At 51.8% G+C, this 15,811-nt stretch overlaps 1 protein-coding gene and 1 long non-coding RNA gene across 4 annotated transcripts in view; both read right to left on the bottom strand.

Annotated features, from left to right (window-relative positions):
* EIPR1 (EARP complex and GARP complex interacting protein 1) overlaps positions 1-15,811 on the bottom strand; it is a 101,003-nt gene that overhangs the window by 12,909 nt on the left and 72,283 nt on the right. For all 3 annotated transcript variants that reach the window (XM_033125348.1, XM_033125349.1, XM_033125350.1), the window contains one exon: positions 3,831-3,930. In XM_033125348.1, the coding sequence (XP_032981239.1) occupies positions 3,831-3,930 (100 nt within the window). The remainder of the gene's footprint in view (positions 1-3,830; positions 3,931-15,811) is intronic.
* Positions 5,734-11,253, bottom strand: LOC117033265 (uncharacterized). The gene is made up of 3 exons (XR_004424866.1): positions 11,050-11,253; positions 6,101-6,193; positions 5,734-5,966 (listed from the first exon to the last, which is right to left on the bottom strand). It is a non-coding gene; the product is annotated as an uncharacterized LOC117033265 (long non-coding RNA).

Genomic DNA, 15,811 nt, shown 5'->3' with positions numbered 1-15,811 from the left:
AGGAGGACGACTAGTGTCCAAGGAGGCTCGTGGTCAGAACAGTGTCCCATCTGGTGGGGATGCCGAGAGTCGGGCAACTGTGGGGAGAGCGAGGGGATACAGGAAATCTGTGCCTTCCCCTCAATTCTGCTGGGAACCTAATACTGCTCTAAAAAACAGTCTATTAAAACAATGAAAAACTTGTGCTCTGCAAAACACTCTGCCAAGCAGATGAAAAGGCACGTAAGAGAATGGGAGGGAATATTCACACACTATTTCCACACCTAGCAGCTGCAACGTGAGCAAGAGAAGTGGCAGTGTCCAGGCGCTGAAGAGACCACTTCCACCCACGTCTGCTTGTCCAGCTCCGCCGAGCAGCGAGGGAGACTGGCAAGGAGGTCGGTGTCTGGGGTCGTGTCACCACACCGAAGGGCTAGGCACGTCCCTGAGACAATGAGGACACGTGGGAACTGGCACTCTGGAATCCAGGTGAGAACGGCACCCAGGATGCCTGCATTCGCCCGTGGCTGGCTTCTGGTAAACAGCAGGCCTACATTTGAATCCAGCCTGTCAGGCTTTGGACTTCACGTTCTAAACGAATTAAGGGGATTAAACTAACTAGACGGGCCTCGTCCTTTCCTCTGAGCTGCATTTGGAGAACAAAGAAGGGAGCATCAGGAAGGAGGAAGAGGCCGCATGTCGGCACCCCCCAGGGCGTGTCCCTGCCGTGTGCCATGCTGTCTGTCCCCAAACAACAAGCGCGGTTCACGTTTCCGCACACAGCGGACATGACTTAGTTGCAGGCAAGGCGCTCCTGTCCGTCCTGGCTCTGCCCCCAATGCCTGCATTTGATTCCCCCGGGGTCTACGTGAAACCCGGGACCAGACGATTTCTAAGACAACGCTGTGTCCTCGAAGCCCAGCCTCTGCCTTCAAAGAGGTGCCCCTGGAAGTAAATGCCTCGGGCCCTGGCCCCCCGGGCGATACCCGGGGCTCGTCTCGGGAAGCCCCTGCACTTGTGTGGACAGACGAAGAGACGGCGGGTTCTCGCGGCCACCTTTCTCCTTTGGCGCTGCCACTCACTGCATCCTGAAAGAACCACTTATTTCCACAGCCAGTGGAAGCTGCTGGAACCTAGAGATGAATGAGCACAAATGGAAACGGGGGCGTCCGCTCTGCCTCATCGGGGTCCGGGAGCCACCCCTCCAGGCCTCCCTCCCCCGGGCTCTCACTAATGGTTACAAACGGCAAAGAACCTCCAATTTAATTGCAAAGGGTAATGATGCAGTGAGCATAAGATTAGATCCACCACAGAAGGCAATATCCTCAAACAATAAAAAAAAAAAAATTACGGAGCTGGGTGTGAAGCCAGCCGGGATCGATAGCAGGGTTTCAGTATTAAACGCTACGGCAGAGGGTCACAAAGTGGTATTGACAGAAGTGCTGACAGCAGATAAAAGAGGGGGCGAGAAAACTAAATTGGTCTCCGCAGAAAATAAGTTACAGATTAATCACCCTCCATAAAATCATTTCGAGATGACTGAGTGTCTGATGACGTGCACAGCTCGGTGCAGGACGGGCTGCGAAGGCGCGGCCAGGGGAGCTTGCAGAATTCTAACGCCCGCGAGCAACCAGGCTGTATTTCCTTTTGGGGGTCCTCCTGCAGCACAGCTCAGTGGATGCTCGGCACCTCCTTGGGCCAGGAGCTGAGCTCTGCACCCCACTCTCCCCCAAGCCCGAGGGGTCAGCCTTTCAACAAGAGGCTCTTCTTCCTCCTGTCAGGATGCAGTCACGGGAATACCCTACTGAGACAGGGCGGGAGAAGGGTGGGCTTTCTGACAGAGAAGGATTACCCCCAACTCTGACCCGGACGCCTAGCCAGCCCCCAGCCAGTCCTCAGCCAGTCCCCAGCCGGCCCCCCCACCGACCCTCCCACTGGCCCCCCCGCCGGCCCCCCAGAAGGTGGAACATGATGAGTGTCTCCACCCCCAGACCTGTAGGGAACAATCTCAAGCACTGAGTTTCCTGCAAGTGTCCTATTTTCTCCTAAAACTTTGGGTGAACTTTGCATTGTACTCCATGATACAGAGATATGTTTTTTGTTTTTTTTAATTTAACAAGAAAGTGATCATTTCTCCTTAAATGTTATTTATATGCTGTGAAAACAGGCCGACTCTTAACTTCCCATCGAAGGCTATGAGACGCCCTTCTGCCCATGAGGAGTTTTAAAACTTCAACAGGCGCTTAATATTTTCAAGTCTGACTTCTGTGTCACGTACTGATGACAAACCATTGTCCATGCCACCTCTGCAACCCACGGGGGTGGGGACAGGCTTTCTGAATGCTGTCAGTTCCATGAGGGGACATTTAATGAGCATGTGGGCCCAAACGCAAGCCATGACCTGCAGGAAAGCTGCCTGGCCAGCAGACACGACTCTCCAACCCCTCGACTTCACACAGCAGTTCACCCCCCAGGTATGAGCCCCCAGGTATGAGTCCCCCAGGTATGATCCCCCAGGTATGAGCCCCCCAGGTATGAGCCCCCCAGGTAACAGCCCCCCAGGTAGCCCCCCAGGTATGAGTCCCCCAGGTATGAGCCCCCAGGTATGAACCCCCCAGGTATGAGCCCCCAGGTATGAGCCCCCCAGGTATGAGCCCCCCAGGTAAGAGCCCCCCAGGTATGAGCCCCCCAGGTAAGAGCCCCCCAGGTATGAGCCCCCCAGGTAAGAGCCCCCCAGATATGAGCCCCCCAGGTATGAGTCCCCCAGGTATGAGTCCCCCAGGTATGAGCCCCCCAGGTAAGAGCCCCCCAGGTATGAGCCCTCCAGGTATGATCCCCCAGGTAAGAGCCCCCCAGGTATGAGCCCCCCAGGTATGAGCCCCCAGGTATGAGCCCCCAGGAATGAGCCCCCAGATATGAGGGGCATTAAAAGCTTCCTCATTTCAAATCTCTTGATTTTTCTTTCTCAATTTGTTACTTTGACATAAACAAAAGCAATGAAATCATGAATGCATGTAAAAATCGTATTTTAAAAGAGGCCATTTAAGGACCCAAAAATGAAAAAAATTTATACCAATCAGAGTATTTACTCTATGAAAGACGAGGTATTTAAAGCGATAAATATTTGAAAGCAAAATTGGTTCCAAAGAAAGTCAGCGCTAAATACCAAACAGGTGTGAGAGTGAATGGGCCTGTTGAGAGAGACGCCAGCTTCCAGCCAGGAAATGTGACGACCCAGCTGTTCCCGTCCCTGGTCACTGGGCCCTAGAGGTGACAGTGGACACCTGACGGGTGGTGACACAGCCACCGTGCAGGGCAGTGGTCCGACACCCGTGTGCAGGAATGGCTGACGCTTCTGACGACTAGAACCTAGATTGTGCATGCACGGGAGTGAGAGGAAGAGAAGCGGCCGGCCCCCGGCTCCCAGTCGGCCGTCATTGTCATAACTCACTCAGAGAGAAAAAAGCTAGTCCACACCATGAAGTCAGTACCTACCTGAAAGGTGACGTTACCGGACAGACTGGGACAATCCCCTCATTAAAAGGCAATATACTTGAGGCAGAAGAACATACTTTTGGATATCCCACTGCCTCCTTTGGACATGTTATGGCAAGGGGGGAGTTGTGTCAACATTCAGGGTTCTGTGTCCTGTCTGTACACGTCTCTGAGGCCCAATCCCAAGCGACTGTCACCTGCAGCAGCCAATCACTCAATTCTTTTGGATATTAGTCATTTCATAATTAATGTCAACATTCTAAACATATATGAATCAAGAACTGTACTCTGAATTCAGCCAAAAGGTCCAATTAAAAAAAATGTTACATGGAACCGGTGTAGTTCTTATCACTTACCACGGCCTGGCTGGAGCTTTCCTGCAAATCCCACAGCAGGATGTGGTTGTCTGCCAGAGAGATGACTCTCTTCCCGTCTCCTGTGGGCTCCCACGTGACACTGAGGGGAGGAGAAGTGCCACATATTAGGGACATTTGAGGAGATGCCCAAACTTGGGCCAAGAGCTCTCTCCCGAACCCTTCCTAGCAGTACGGCCTCCTCCTACCCACCCTCACGGGTACTGTTTATCACAACAGGACGGGGACACACGCCGCCAGCACCGGCTCGCTGCATGTCAGTGTCCTCCCCCCAGGCCACCTGGTGCTAGAAGGCGGCCTTCGGGTGACTAGGTTACGTGGGGTTGTGAGGTGGGGCCCACGATGGGCTCCATGCCCTCGGAAGGGCTGACAGCAGAGTGGGGGAGTCCCCCACCCCGCATGTGAACACAGCAGGGGGGCACCATCTGTAACCCGGGAAGGCAATCCTCACAAGAACCCCCCATGCCGGCACATTGACCTCGAACTTCCAGCATCCAGAACTGTCAGAAACACACGTGTGTGCCATGTAAGCCTCCAGTCCGCGGTGTGTGCTATGGCGGTAAGCTGACAGACACGGACCACTCTGCCCTCCCAGGGACCGAGAGCTGACCGATCCTGGCCAGTGGGGTGGGAAAGGGCACAGAATAGACGCCGCTTTTGGATGGCACGCTGCGTCCTCTGTAGCCATGTCCTCAGCAGCCGCAGGGTGCAGCCACGCACTGGGGAGAGGGGAGGGCAGAGCAGGGGGTGTCACGGCCCTGCTGTGATGTCATCATTCCTATGTTTCGGTGAATGTGAGCCCGAGTTCCCCATTATCTGCAGCCACAGCCATCCCAACTGAGTAAGTGACCAACACCAGAAATCACACCGCCCCTGGGGAAAACCATGAGGAGATCAAGAATTGCTCCATTTGGTCACAAGTGTGGATTTCTGTGTCTGATGAAATTCTTAACGTGCTTATCAAGAGGACAATTTCCTTTCACGTACTCTAACACGCCAGCCACCGAAGCCATCGATAAAGACCCCTGCTATTTCTTCTTCAAACAGAACTCACTGTGACTGCCCTCGGGTACACTGCCCTCGTGCCATCTTCTCAAGACTCTCAATGGAGCTATTAATACTTTTAATCACCACATCAATACAATTCAAAACCACTGTTGCTTTTTCATTTACAGTTTAAGAAACGCACAAAAACGTTCATAGCACTGTGACCACAGGTAATCACTCCTATATCAAACAGCTCACTGTACCTTTTCTAATATCAACAATGAAAAATGCACACTATCCAGTAAACAAAATTAAAACAAGATAGCTGGGAAGATGCCAAGAGTTTGGTTCTGAAATCTGCTGCTCCTATTAAGAGAACGGCCAATTCTAATTTTGAAGACACTTCAGAGCCAGAAGCTCACACTTCCCCTGGTAGCTGTTTTCACAGGTAAACTTATATAGAGTCCACACAACTGACAATGGAAGCCAAGGGAGAGAGGCGGAAGGGCAGCGCCTGACCTTGCCCTGGCAGAGGACACCCACTACTGCTGGACGTTGTCTGCCCCGGCCTGGCTGCTGTAACCGACAGCTCAGCTGAGGGGCTTACCCAGTAGTCTGCAGGCTGCAAGTCCGAGAGCGGTGCCAGTCTGACCGGCTTCTGGGGGGCCCTCTTCCCGGATCACTGACAGCCACGTTTTCGCCCTGTCCCCATGTGGTGGAGAGCAGAGAGGAAGTTGTTCCTTCTCTGTGATAAAGGCACCAGTCCCATCCTGGGGGCTCCACCCTCATCACCTCCCAAAGGCCCCACCTCTTAATTTAAACACCTGGAGATTAGGGTTGCAATATATGAAATTGGAGAGGGGGCAAAAGAATGAGTCCACAACACTATGTATTAGGGGCAGTGAGCTCCGACTGGTTACCGAGCTCCTCAGCAGATCTCACTTATAATTACGCACGTCCCCACCCCCAACACACACACACAAGCCGGAAGAGGAGTTTGCCCGGCCACGGCAATGAGGATGGTGCCAGTCACTGCCCAGCATGGTGTCAGCAGGATGACAGCCTGAAGGTCTCACTCCACAGCCACGTGGAACTCTGGACGGAAACCCCCGAAAGCAGGACTCCATGTAACTAACAAATCACAGTGTAAGAATTAGCCAGTTTGATGCCAAAGATGGAGCACTGAACAATGAAGCAAAGCTGACAGCTCACAGACCGCCCCCTTCCTTCCCACGAACATTTTTAATGGCACCCAAACACGGTACCTTCTTCGGTGTCATGGATATCGGAGGAGTCAAGGCTTCTGGAGGGTACACCATCTACCAAAACACTTTCGTGTTCTCCAGAGACGGCAGCGTCTGGAAAACAGGGCACTTCAGCAACACCTGTTCATGAAGTCTAAGGAAGAGTGAGGACTCCCAGGTAAAAGAGGAGGTGCCGCATACAAAACGGGACCGTCTCAAAGTGCATTCAGCCGAGCATCAGTACACTAGCTTCTGGAAAACAGCCAGCAACCTCACAACGACAAAAGGCTCGGAAGGCCTTTGAATAAACTCCACGCACTGAGACTCACAGCCTCACGTACGTTGCAAATCTCAGCATCTCTGAACCCCTCACAAGTGCCCCTGACCCTTCGGTCTGCCCACACTTCTAACGTATTTAGTTATCGGACTGGTAAGTCTACGGAAAACAAAACTGTGTATTATGACAGGGGAGGGGCTGTGTCAGCCGGAATATGGTAACAGGGCAAGCTGTAAGCACGGCCAACAGGCCGACAGTGGGGAGGGGGGCGGGAGGAGCTGAGGGGGCCCAGGTGACTGCTCCAGGCATTCCGTGTTGAACTGAGCTTGAAACAGTCTACAGACCGCACTACGGCCTGTGTGAGCAGCTGTTTGCGACCACGGTCTGGAAACACGGTGGAACTCCATGTTCAGTGAGCTCTAATTAAAAAGTAGCAAATATCAAAGTATGTTTCAGAAAACTTTCCATCTCATATATTTTTTTAAGTTTTGATGTTTGACTTCAACAAACCGCAATGATTAGGAGAACTCAAATTATTCAAAAGGGCAACCCTTAAGATTTCAGGTAGCTAAGTTTTAAATTTAGTCAAAAATTCAAAACATGAAATTGAGCTAAGCCATGAAAAACACTGTTGCGATGAATCTGCATCATGTCCTCCCGTAGACGAGGGGGTCGCAGTCACCCCGTTATACAGCACAACTCCGTGGGGACGGGCAGATGCGAACGATGCGGGTGGAAGATGCTTCATGGCAGGTCCTCCCACACTGAGTGTCAGTCAAGGAAGGGGCGCCAGAGGCCAGCCCCCCACACACTGCAGCAGGTGCGACAGCCCCCAGCTGAAACCCCCTCTCTCCACTTCCAGGTGACGAGGAGGTTGTGTTCCCTGGGTGACACCAAAGACCTGGGGCGTCAGGAGCACGTGGTGGCCCCGGCACTTTCTAGAGCATTTAGAGTCGGGGCCGCACCCACGGTGGCCCCGGTACATTCCGGGGTATGTATGACATGGACCGCGGAGTGGCAAGTCAACGTCAGGTGCCCATGACAGCTCACCTCCTAACCCCCCATTTCTGTGTGCTTAGCAAGAAGCAGACACACACAGAGCGTAAGTATCAATTCCAAAGTTGGAGAGAATCCAAAGGGAATCACATGCTCGCTACAGAACGCAAATCAAACAGCCACAGATGTTAGGAGGAAGGAGCGTGCTTCAAAGAACAGTCTTCCTCAGACACAAGCATGGGCAACTGCAGTGTCTCCCCGCGGCGCAGAGGAAATGGGCCACCGTGGGCTAGTTTTGGTCCAGGACTAGAAGGGGACGGGGCAAGGGCTTTCCTCCAGGAACCTGTGCTCACTCATCCTTTCCTGTCTGGTGCAGCAGACATGCCGTCGGCCTTGTACAGGCCATGGACGTATTTCTGAGAGAAAGCCTATGCTTCTCAGCCATGTTATCAGAGGAAACAATCAAATGAATTTCAAGAGGCTTTACAAGTAACTTTTTATATCTAAAAAGGGAAATTATAAATAATTCAAAAAGAAGTCAAAAAAAGCCTAAAGAACACAGGATGTAATATTGATCTGCTTTAAGAAATGACTTGGGTTAGCTGGGTGTACCGTCTCGTGGATGGGCCCTGGAGACACCGGGTAAGACTTATGCTGCTGTGGCCTCTGAAACCAACAGCCCAAAAAAGGCTTGCTGAGTTTCTAGAAGGCAGTCGTGATGGCTGTGTGTTTTGAGAGCAGTACCAGGCAACTCCCTAAACAGGCACAGATCTGCAATGCCACAGTTGTCGGTGGGGACGAAAGTCACGGCAAAGAGGGGAGGGGTCCAGAGAGAACTACAAAGATCTGAACACGAGAACACAGGGGCCTGTAAAATCCACGATCCAACGTCAGTGAGGAGGGCCGCTCCTCCACAGGCCAGGGCTCGAGCCGGGACAGCAAGTCGCTCCAGTAAAATGACTCATCCCGAGATGAGGGTAGAGAGAAGACTCCCGGACCGAGCACCGCCTTCTCTTTCTCCCTGGCATATCCTTGGGCTGGGCTGAAACAGCTCTTCCCACAGGGAGCTGTCCCGACCCGCGAGGGCTGCCCCTGTCCTGTCCCAGCAGCAGCCTGAGTGCCCCAGGCACACACTGCACACTGCTCATCACTCACAGCTCGCTTCCTGGGAGACTAAATCCTGCACAAGCACAGACTCCCCCGGCACAGGATGTGACCTGCACATGAGAGGCACTTAATAAACAAGTGCTGCAAGAAAGAGTGAAGGAAGGAAGAATTCTGCTCCTTCTCAGCAGGCGTCTAGGTAATGCCGTAACGCATGAAAAATAAAACGGGAAAGACTGTTTATCAGTGCACTGAGTGACACCTGGCCATGTCAGAACCCCTGAGAGGGTCTGCTCCCTGGCATCAAAAGGATCTCGTTATGAAGAGGCCTTGCTGGTCACCGGTCTCGCGAGGGCTGAAGGAAGTACAGTCTCCCTGTCCACCTGCTATCCGCTCTCTCTGTTCTCACCCTCCAAAACCCACCCGTTCCACCTCCGGGGATGGCGCCATTCACGCCCACGAAGCCACACCTGCATGCCCTGCTTGGGTCCCAGCCCCACAACTGCCTCCAACGACATCTTTAACTGCATGCCCTTTTCACCTTCACGCAAACGCACCCAGCTGCACGCACCCCCTCCTGGGAACGCAACAGTGGTGACTTTTTACATCTGTCAATCACACTCAAACGCTGCACACAAAACCAATGAAGCTTGTTGAATTTTGGTTTGGGTGTCTGTCTGCTTTGTTGTGTTTACGTCAATCTCACCCACAGTTGGCCGTGGCTTCATTATTTCCTTGCAGCTCTTGTGTGGAAACAGCGCCCCAGCACCTCCTTTTCCCTGCGGTCTCTGCAGTCACCTCACATCACAGCCACCAACAGTCAGTGCTTGGTCCCATCTCTGGGCCTCTTTGCTGTTGAAATGGAGAAACTTGACAAGGTGGTGTTTTATGGAAATGCCATCTAGTTTCGGCTCAAGTGCCACTTGCATCGGAAGTTGGCCTCATCAAAGCAGCACCAGTAACATTTTTGAGTACCTGCCATATGCCAGGTTTACACAGAATACTGTCACATCCACCCTGTTTTACAGTCACTCAACGAGAAGGATTCAGACTTGGGTTTTGAGCGCCTTCTGCCCAGCCTGCCCCTGTTCTGACCGTCCAGGGACCTGTCTCTGTGAAGGGCCACAGTGGTGGAAGGACTCACGCACTGCTGGGTCCCGCGAACAAAGCCTGCCGTGCACATGACAAGGAGGGGCCATGCGGCACGAGGTCCATCTGCCCTCCCACCAAGGCCATTTCCGCTGGCAAGGGCTGCTCCACGGTGACTCCTCACCACCACAGTCCTTCGCTGGCCATGCCCGGCCTGCCCCGAGCGAGACTGTCAGCTCACTGAAGTCAGAGCCTGGTCTGCTCCACTCTGAGCCCAGCATCAGATGCCTCAGGTCCCTAGGAGCTAAGCCCAGTGACATACAACCTGTCGGAGCCTCTCCTTCATCGGGGAGCTGGACTTGTCCCGTTCAGGGCTGCTGTCAGGATGATGAGAGCTGCTCCTGAGTCCCAGCAGGACAGAGGCACCGTCACACGGAGGGACAGGCCATGACATCACGGCGGCCAGCACTTCCCCAGAGTGAGCAGTTTCTGTGAAGCTTTTCTTTCAGTTATGCATGTATATGTTTGCGCGTGTGTGTGGCAGCGTAATGGTGTAAAATGACCTCTTCCTGTTGGTTCAGTCAAGAGATCTGGACACTGCTTTGGACCACTAACATTGGTCGTGTTGGTTATTTTTAGCATTTTTAATTTCCTTGAAAGACATCACACCGTTTTGCCTTTTGCAGGAGTGCACCAAACACACAGCCTTGCCCTGCTGACAGCACCTCGGGCAGTCACACTCCTCTCAGGGTACAGAGCTGCTGCCCGTGGGCAAGGCCCTGAGCTGGGGTTCGCTTTTATGACAGTTGAGTCTGGCAACCCTCCTCCTCCAGCCCCAGGGCACCCCAGGGGGAAGGAGGGTGGTGGGAGCTGCACGTCAAAGCTGAGGCAGACCCAGAGGACGAACTTTAACCCAAGATTGAAAATAAGCGGATGAGGAAAGGATGAGGGTGAGTGAGTGAGGAAGACGCCGAAGTCTACTCCACAGCTTGTCGCACTCGTTCTGAGTCTCTCTCTCTCTCACACACACACCACACACACACATACACACACACACGTGTGTAGGGAAGCTACAGCTCACGCCTTTGTTTGGAACGTAACACGCAGACATCCGCGAGCCGAGCCGTCACACACAGCGTCTTGGTGTCTCAGGAAGGTTCTCCTACACTAAAGAACTTTCTTCCTCACAGAGGAACTGGCCCATTTGGAAACTTGACTCTGAACAACTACAGGACATGAGTTAAGGCATGCCTGTGAGTTTGCCGTTCATTCCTAAGGCAATTTCAATCTGTAATCTCTGAATTATATGAGTTAAAGAGAAAGGGAGCATGTCTGCCTCTTACGTGCTGTAAGGGTTCACCCTGCCACTTATGAGGATGGCCCAGAGGCTCCCAGAGCGAAAAGGGAGGAGGCAATAGGTGCTTGGGAAACTTACATTAATTATGTCACTAACAGTCCGTTCATTTGCCTAGAAAACGACAAGATTAAGGAGAAAGCCACTGACGGTGCTTGGGTAACGAGAAAATGTGTGGATGTTTCCTCTGGGATTGGCCGAAACTAGCTCAGGGGACCACGGCGGACTGAGAGAGAGTTGGCACATGTCCTAAAAGGAAGAGACACAGAAACCGACACACTGGCCCCAAGGAAGGGACACATCCTGGCTCCTCAGGCTGCCTTACACCCTTGCTTCCCACGTAAGGGTCACGAGAGAGCCCCTAACACTGAGAAACGGGGCTGGCATCTGCGCATGTCTGGAGGAGGCTCTGGGCAGAACGTGTGTCCTCTGAACCCAACACTACAGGTGAGGTAGAGCCGGCTCACTATTAAACACTATGAGAAATAGCAAGCAACCCCCCACATGCACCCAAAAAGGGGAATAAACAAAAGCTGCCATCAGACCAGAAACGGGCTGAGAGGATCTGCAAGTAAATACAGAAAACGAGAGTTCGCCTTCTTGGCCCCAGCGGGGTGGCCACAGGCCCTGCGGTGCTGGGTAGTCAGCATGTCACACTCCTGGCGCCCTGTCCATGGCAGTGTGCAGCACGCCTGCCCGTCTGTCACATGACCTCACCCTGGCTTCCCGCTCTTAGTCCCCTCACCTACCCTCTTTCCCCTTTGGTCCCAGGACTTACATTCACGTAGACACTTCAAAATAAACAAGCACAGGCCCTCGTTCTTCTCCAGGTGTAAAACCAGGCACCTGAATAACATTATCAGACCCTCCCTCCAGAAAAGCGTTTCTGAGGCGCTCAGCCAGAACTGGTGTGAACACAATGCTGGACATCAGATGGGGCTGATCGCTGAGTCCCCCCACTGTGGAGACAACGCTGTCACCCTGCGTCCCATGACCTCCCCATGGTTGACGCGTCGGAAACAGCCATTGTTTGGTTACATGCAGTGACCCCTGTGACCATTAGTGTGGGGGCCGGACCTCGGGATAACTGGAGTATACTCGTATGCAAAGTGCAATAAAGAGAGATCCTATTGTATCCGGGTCACCACCATGAAGCTGGTGCTATAAACTAAGAAAATAACCTAGGATTTCTGCCATACGTACTACTCTAAACTAAGTTTATTTCTTTGTTCATAAACATCATCCACTTTTCTGCTTTATCACACTCTGCCGGTGAATTTGGGAAGACATAAAATCATGTTAACAAGTGATACTTACATATACAAAGTACCATGTATCTAATACAGTAGTACCTCGGTTTTCAAACATCTCCATTGATGAACATTTCATATTACTAACACCGTAAACTCAGAAGTAAATGCTTCGGTTTTCGAACACGCCTCGGAAGTCAAACATGTCACGCGGCTTCCTCTGAGTGCAAGATGCTGAGGCCTAGCTGTCGGCTATTTTCGAACATTTCAGAACTCTAACGGTCTTCTGGAACGGGTTACGTTCGAAAACCAAGGTACCACTGTATAGATGCTTCACACCCTTCATAACCGCTGACAGAAAAGCACAAGGGGCTGTTTCTGTAAATAAACCCAAATGAAAAATCTAACCTTCTACCAAGATCCCTAATAGTAAGAATGACGGTTCTAATTTAGCAGGTTTCATGCTGATCAGACAAAACACATGCTCCTCTTGTTCAGATAAGTGATTTAAAATTGAAGGATTCACACTCTGCATTTGGCACCTGGGCTGAGGAGAGCTCAAAAGACATTGGAAATTCCTAAAAGTCCTTCAGCCTGAGATCACCCACACACCTGTTCCCCGCAGCCTTCTCAGGTGGGAAGTGGGGATGCCAGGAAACCCACCAGCACATGGTACCAGTCCAAGGGGACGAAACCCACCACAGGACATGTAGAAGGCAGAGCTAAAAAAGGCTGAAAAACAGATTTCAATACACAAGGAATGCTGCTGTCAAGACCACTTGTTCCATCTCCCCTGGAAAACTCATCAAGTTTGACTGGAAAGGGAAAACCCTAAGAAAGGACCACTTCTATTAAGTCACTGGTGATTCAGTCATTGGTTACCAGTCACATTTTTAAAAACCCATTAAAAAAGAAAGTAGTAAGTGAGTTCCCAGCTTATGCATTTATTTCTTAAAACATACAGATTCGGCAATCTGGTGATTTTCTTCCTGCTCACGAATTCACACCAGAACACAGGACAGCTTTTCAAGTGCCACGAGGACTAAAAGGAAGACTTTAAGACTTACAGCATGAGCAAAGAGGCACACTGATCAAATCTGTGGGTAGGAAGCTCTCAGTGGCTGTGACCCAGGGAACACTTCTAGTGACAAAATCATGTTTACGCACCGCCTGCTACCCCGTCTGATAGACAAGTGTAAGTTTTGCCACCGGATGATTCACTTAGTAAGAGTCTGTTTGTTCTGACGTGTCCCACCGGGAGAAACTTATAGCTCCATCAACCAAATGACTCCATTTACAGTCGGACTAAAAGCAACAGACAGATACAGGCTGGACGTGAGGGTAAGGTATTTCTCAGATTTTTGTGGGTGCTGGCATCAGTACCTACAGCCAGGTGCACGCTCCGCGCCTCGGTGGAAATCAGCGCCTGACACTAAACGCAGAAATGGAAAGAATCGTTTAGTGACCGTGCGCGGACACTCAAGGCTCGAATTGCCGAGACCGGCAGGGACCTGCGCTCCTCCAAGCCTCCCCTGGTGGCAACGCTGCAGGGGCCAGCAGGTACCACAAAGGCGGAGCAGGTGTGGGTGGCCATCGGTGGGCACTGCTGTGCCTGCCCTCCCAGAGCATGGCTCTGTGCCAGAGTCCCCGCCATCCCACCCTTCTGTCCCAGAGAGAGCCGGGGCATAGCCGGGGTTCCACCTCACCAGCCAGGGTCCACAGGCCTCTCCTCTCAAGGCCGTCTCAGCTCAGGCCCAGGTGGTACTCTCTCGCAGCAGGTCCCTCCTGAGACATGGAGAGCACAGCCAGTCGAGTGACCAGCGTGAACACTGCACCTGACACAGCAGCAAGTTCAGGAAATCCAACCTTCTCCCTGGGTCCCCCGGTAAGTTCAAAGTCAGCTTCAATCATCACATATTTTCAAATAAAACATTCCACCTCAATTCCGAATAGCAGTTCTGGCTTCTCCTCTTCTTTTTCTGTCGCCTCCCCCACCCTGTTTTTAAACAGTATTAGAAAAATTGACTACAGTTTAAAATTGTCACATACAGAATACACCTTCAGGTTTAAAATTCTCTAATTATTTAAACCTCAAGCTTAAATAATCACAAATAGAACCTTAAAAAATCCAGCCTTCTAAATGGCCCCCATAAGACACGCAGGCGTGTCTGTCTGCCTGGCACGCCAGGGAAACACCCACTGGGCTCACAAGGTGACCGACTGAAACACACTCTGAGCCACGTTATTTAATGGAAATGCGAACTAAAATCTTAGACAGGATCTGCATTTCTCTTGTAATATAAATGACGAGCTACACTTTTTGCACCGTGTGTTCAGATGTTTGTAGGCTGAATCTCTGCACGTTGTATTTTACTACTTTCTCATCACCATCCCTTTTCTAATACTGAATTTTAACAACATTCGTATATGGCAAGGGAGAAGCTGACAACCATTCCCCATTCTGCAATGGACTTTAACCAAATGGGAAGGGCGCAGGCATTGTCAAGCCACCCTAGAATCATACCGTGAGACTCTCCTCCTGCATAAAGGTGGGGAGGCCGGCCACCACTCAGGGCTTCTGGGAAGCCGAAAGACACACCAGTCGTGAGCCAGCACCCAAGGCGGCAAGTTCTGGGTGCCACTTTGTAAACCCTCACACTGAAGTGCATCCAGGCGGGGCAAAACCAAGGAGCACTAACGTGAATCCGATCAAACCTGATCAAGCTTCAGTGACAGTTCTTCATCGCCAATGTCTGTCATCAGTATTGCAGCGCCTCTGGATGCTCCAAACATACTTTCTTCGTTATCCTCAAGACAATTTTGCAGACGTGAAGGACAGCTTTGAATGCACTCTCTGTAACTTTCCCCTCAGCCAGTTTGCACTGCACTATTACACTGAACTAAAAAGGAGAAAAACAAAGAAAGGAGCCCAAATCCTTTTTCTGGCCAAACACTTGAGTACTTGGTGGGCCCACACCTACAGCTCTTGCTTTTGCTTCCTCTCCAGTCTCCACACCAGGGTTTGTGCCCTTTTTCTTCTTTCTAACAGTAAGCTTCACAGATATGCCCACTTTCCCAGGTGTCCTTACACACGCTCAGCCTGCCCGACACTCAGTGAGCTATTTACCTCCACCTGCGTCGAAGAGCTGTTTTCCCCCAACAGTTGGCTCAGGGAGCAGAGGTCAGCAGGCCAGTGTCCAAGTGCCACGAACCTTTGGAATAGCATTCGAGAAACAGCCGCATGTCCAATGCAGGGACGCCAGCCACCCCACAACCCTCCACACTCGGTCCGGGCTGAGAGGAGTGGCAGCCGCTGTCATTAATCTCACTTCCATCCCTGGAGGGCTTCTGGTTACTGATGTTACTCACTTTTCCTTCAAAGGAGAGCTTTTCGTCCACGAAACACGGCGATGTGTACGGTGCTTCTTGCTACAGCACCAGGACATGGGCCTCACGAGGCACGTCCCATACTTTCTATGGTGTTGGCTTTGCTTCCTCTCGCCAGCAGGGACATTAGTCTACAGCTAAGGTGCGGACCTCGAACAGCTGACAGCCTCGACATCATCCAAAGGACACGGAGAAAGAGCCGTGAGATCGCCGTGCAGGGCTAATCAGACCTCGCCGCAGCAGTGACAGTGACGCCCTCATAACCGCATGGCACA

The sequence above is a fragment of the Rhinolophus ferrumequinum genome, chromosome 13, assembly GCF_004115265.2.
Source record: "Rhinolophus ferrumequinum isolate MPI-CBG mRhiFer1 chromosome 13, mRhiFer1_v1.p, whole genome shotgun sequence".
Classification (NCBI taxonomy): domain Eukaryota; kingdom Metazoa; phylum Chordata; class Mammalia; order Chiroptera; family Rhinolophidae; genus Rhinolophus; species Rhinolophus ferrumequinum.
Note: the sequence above shows the minus strand (reverse complement) of the source record. Positions and strands in the feature narration are given on the sequence as shown.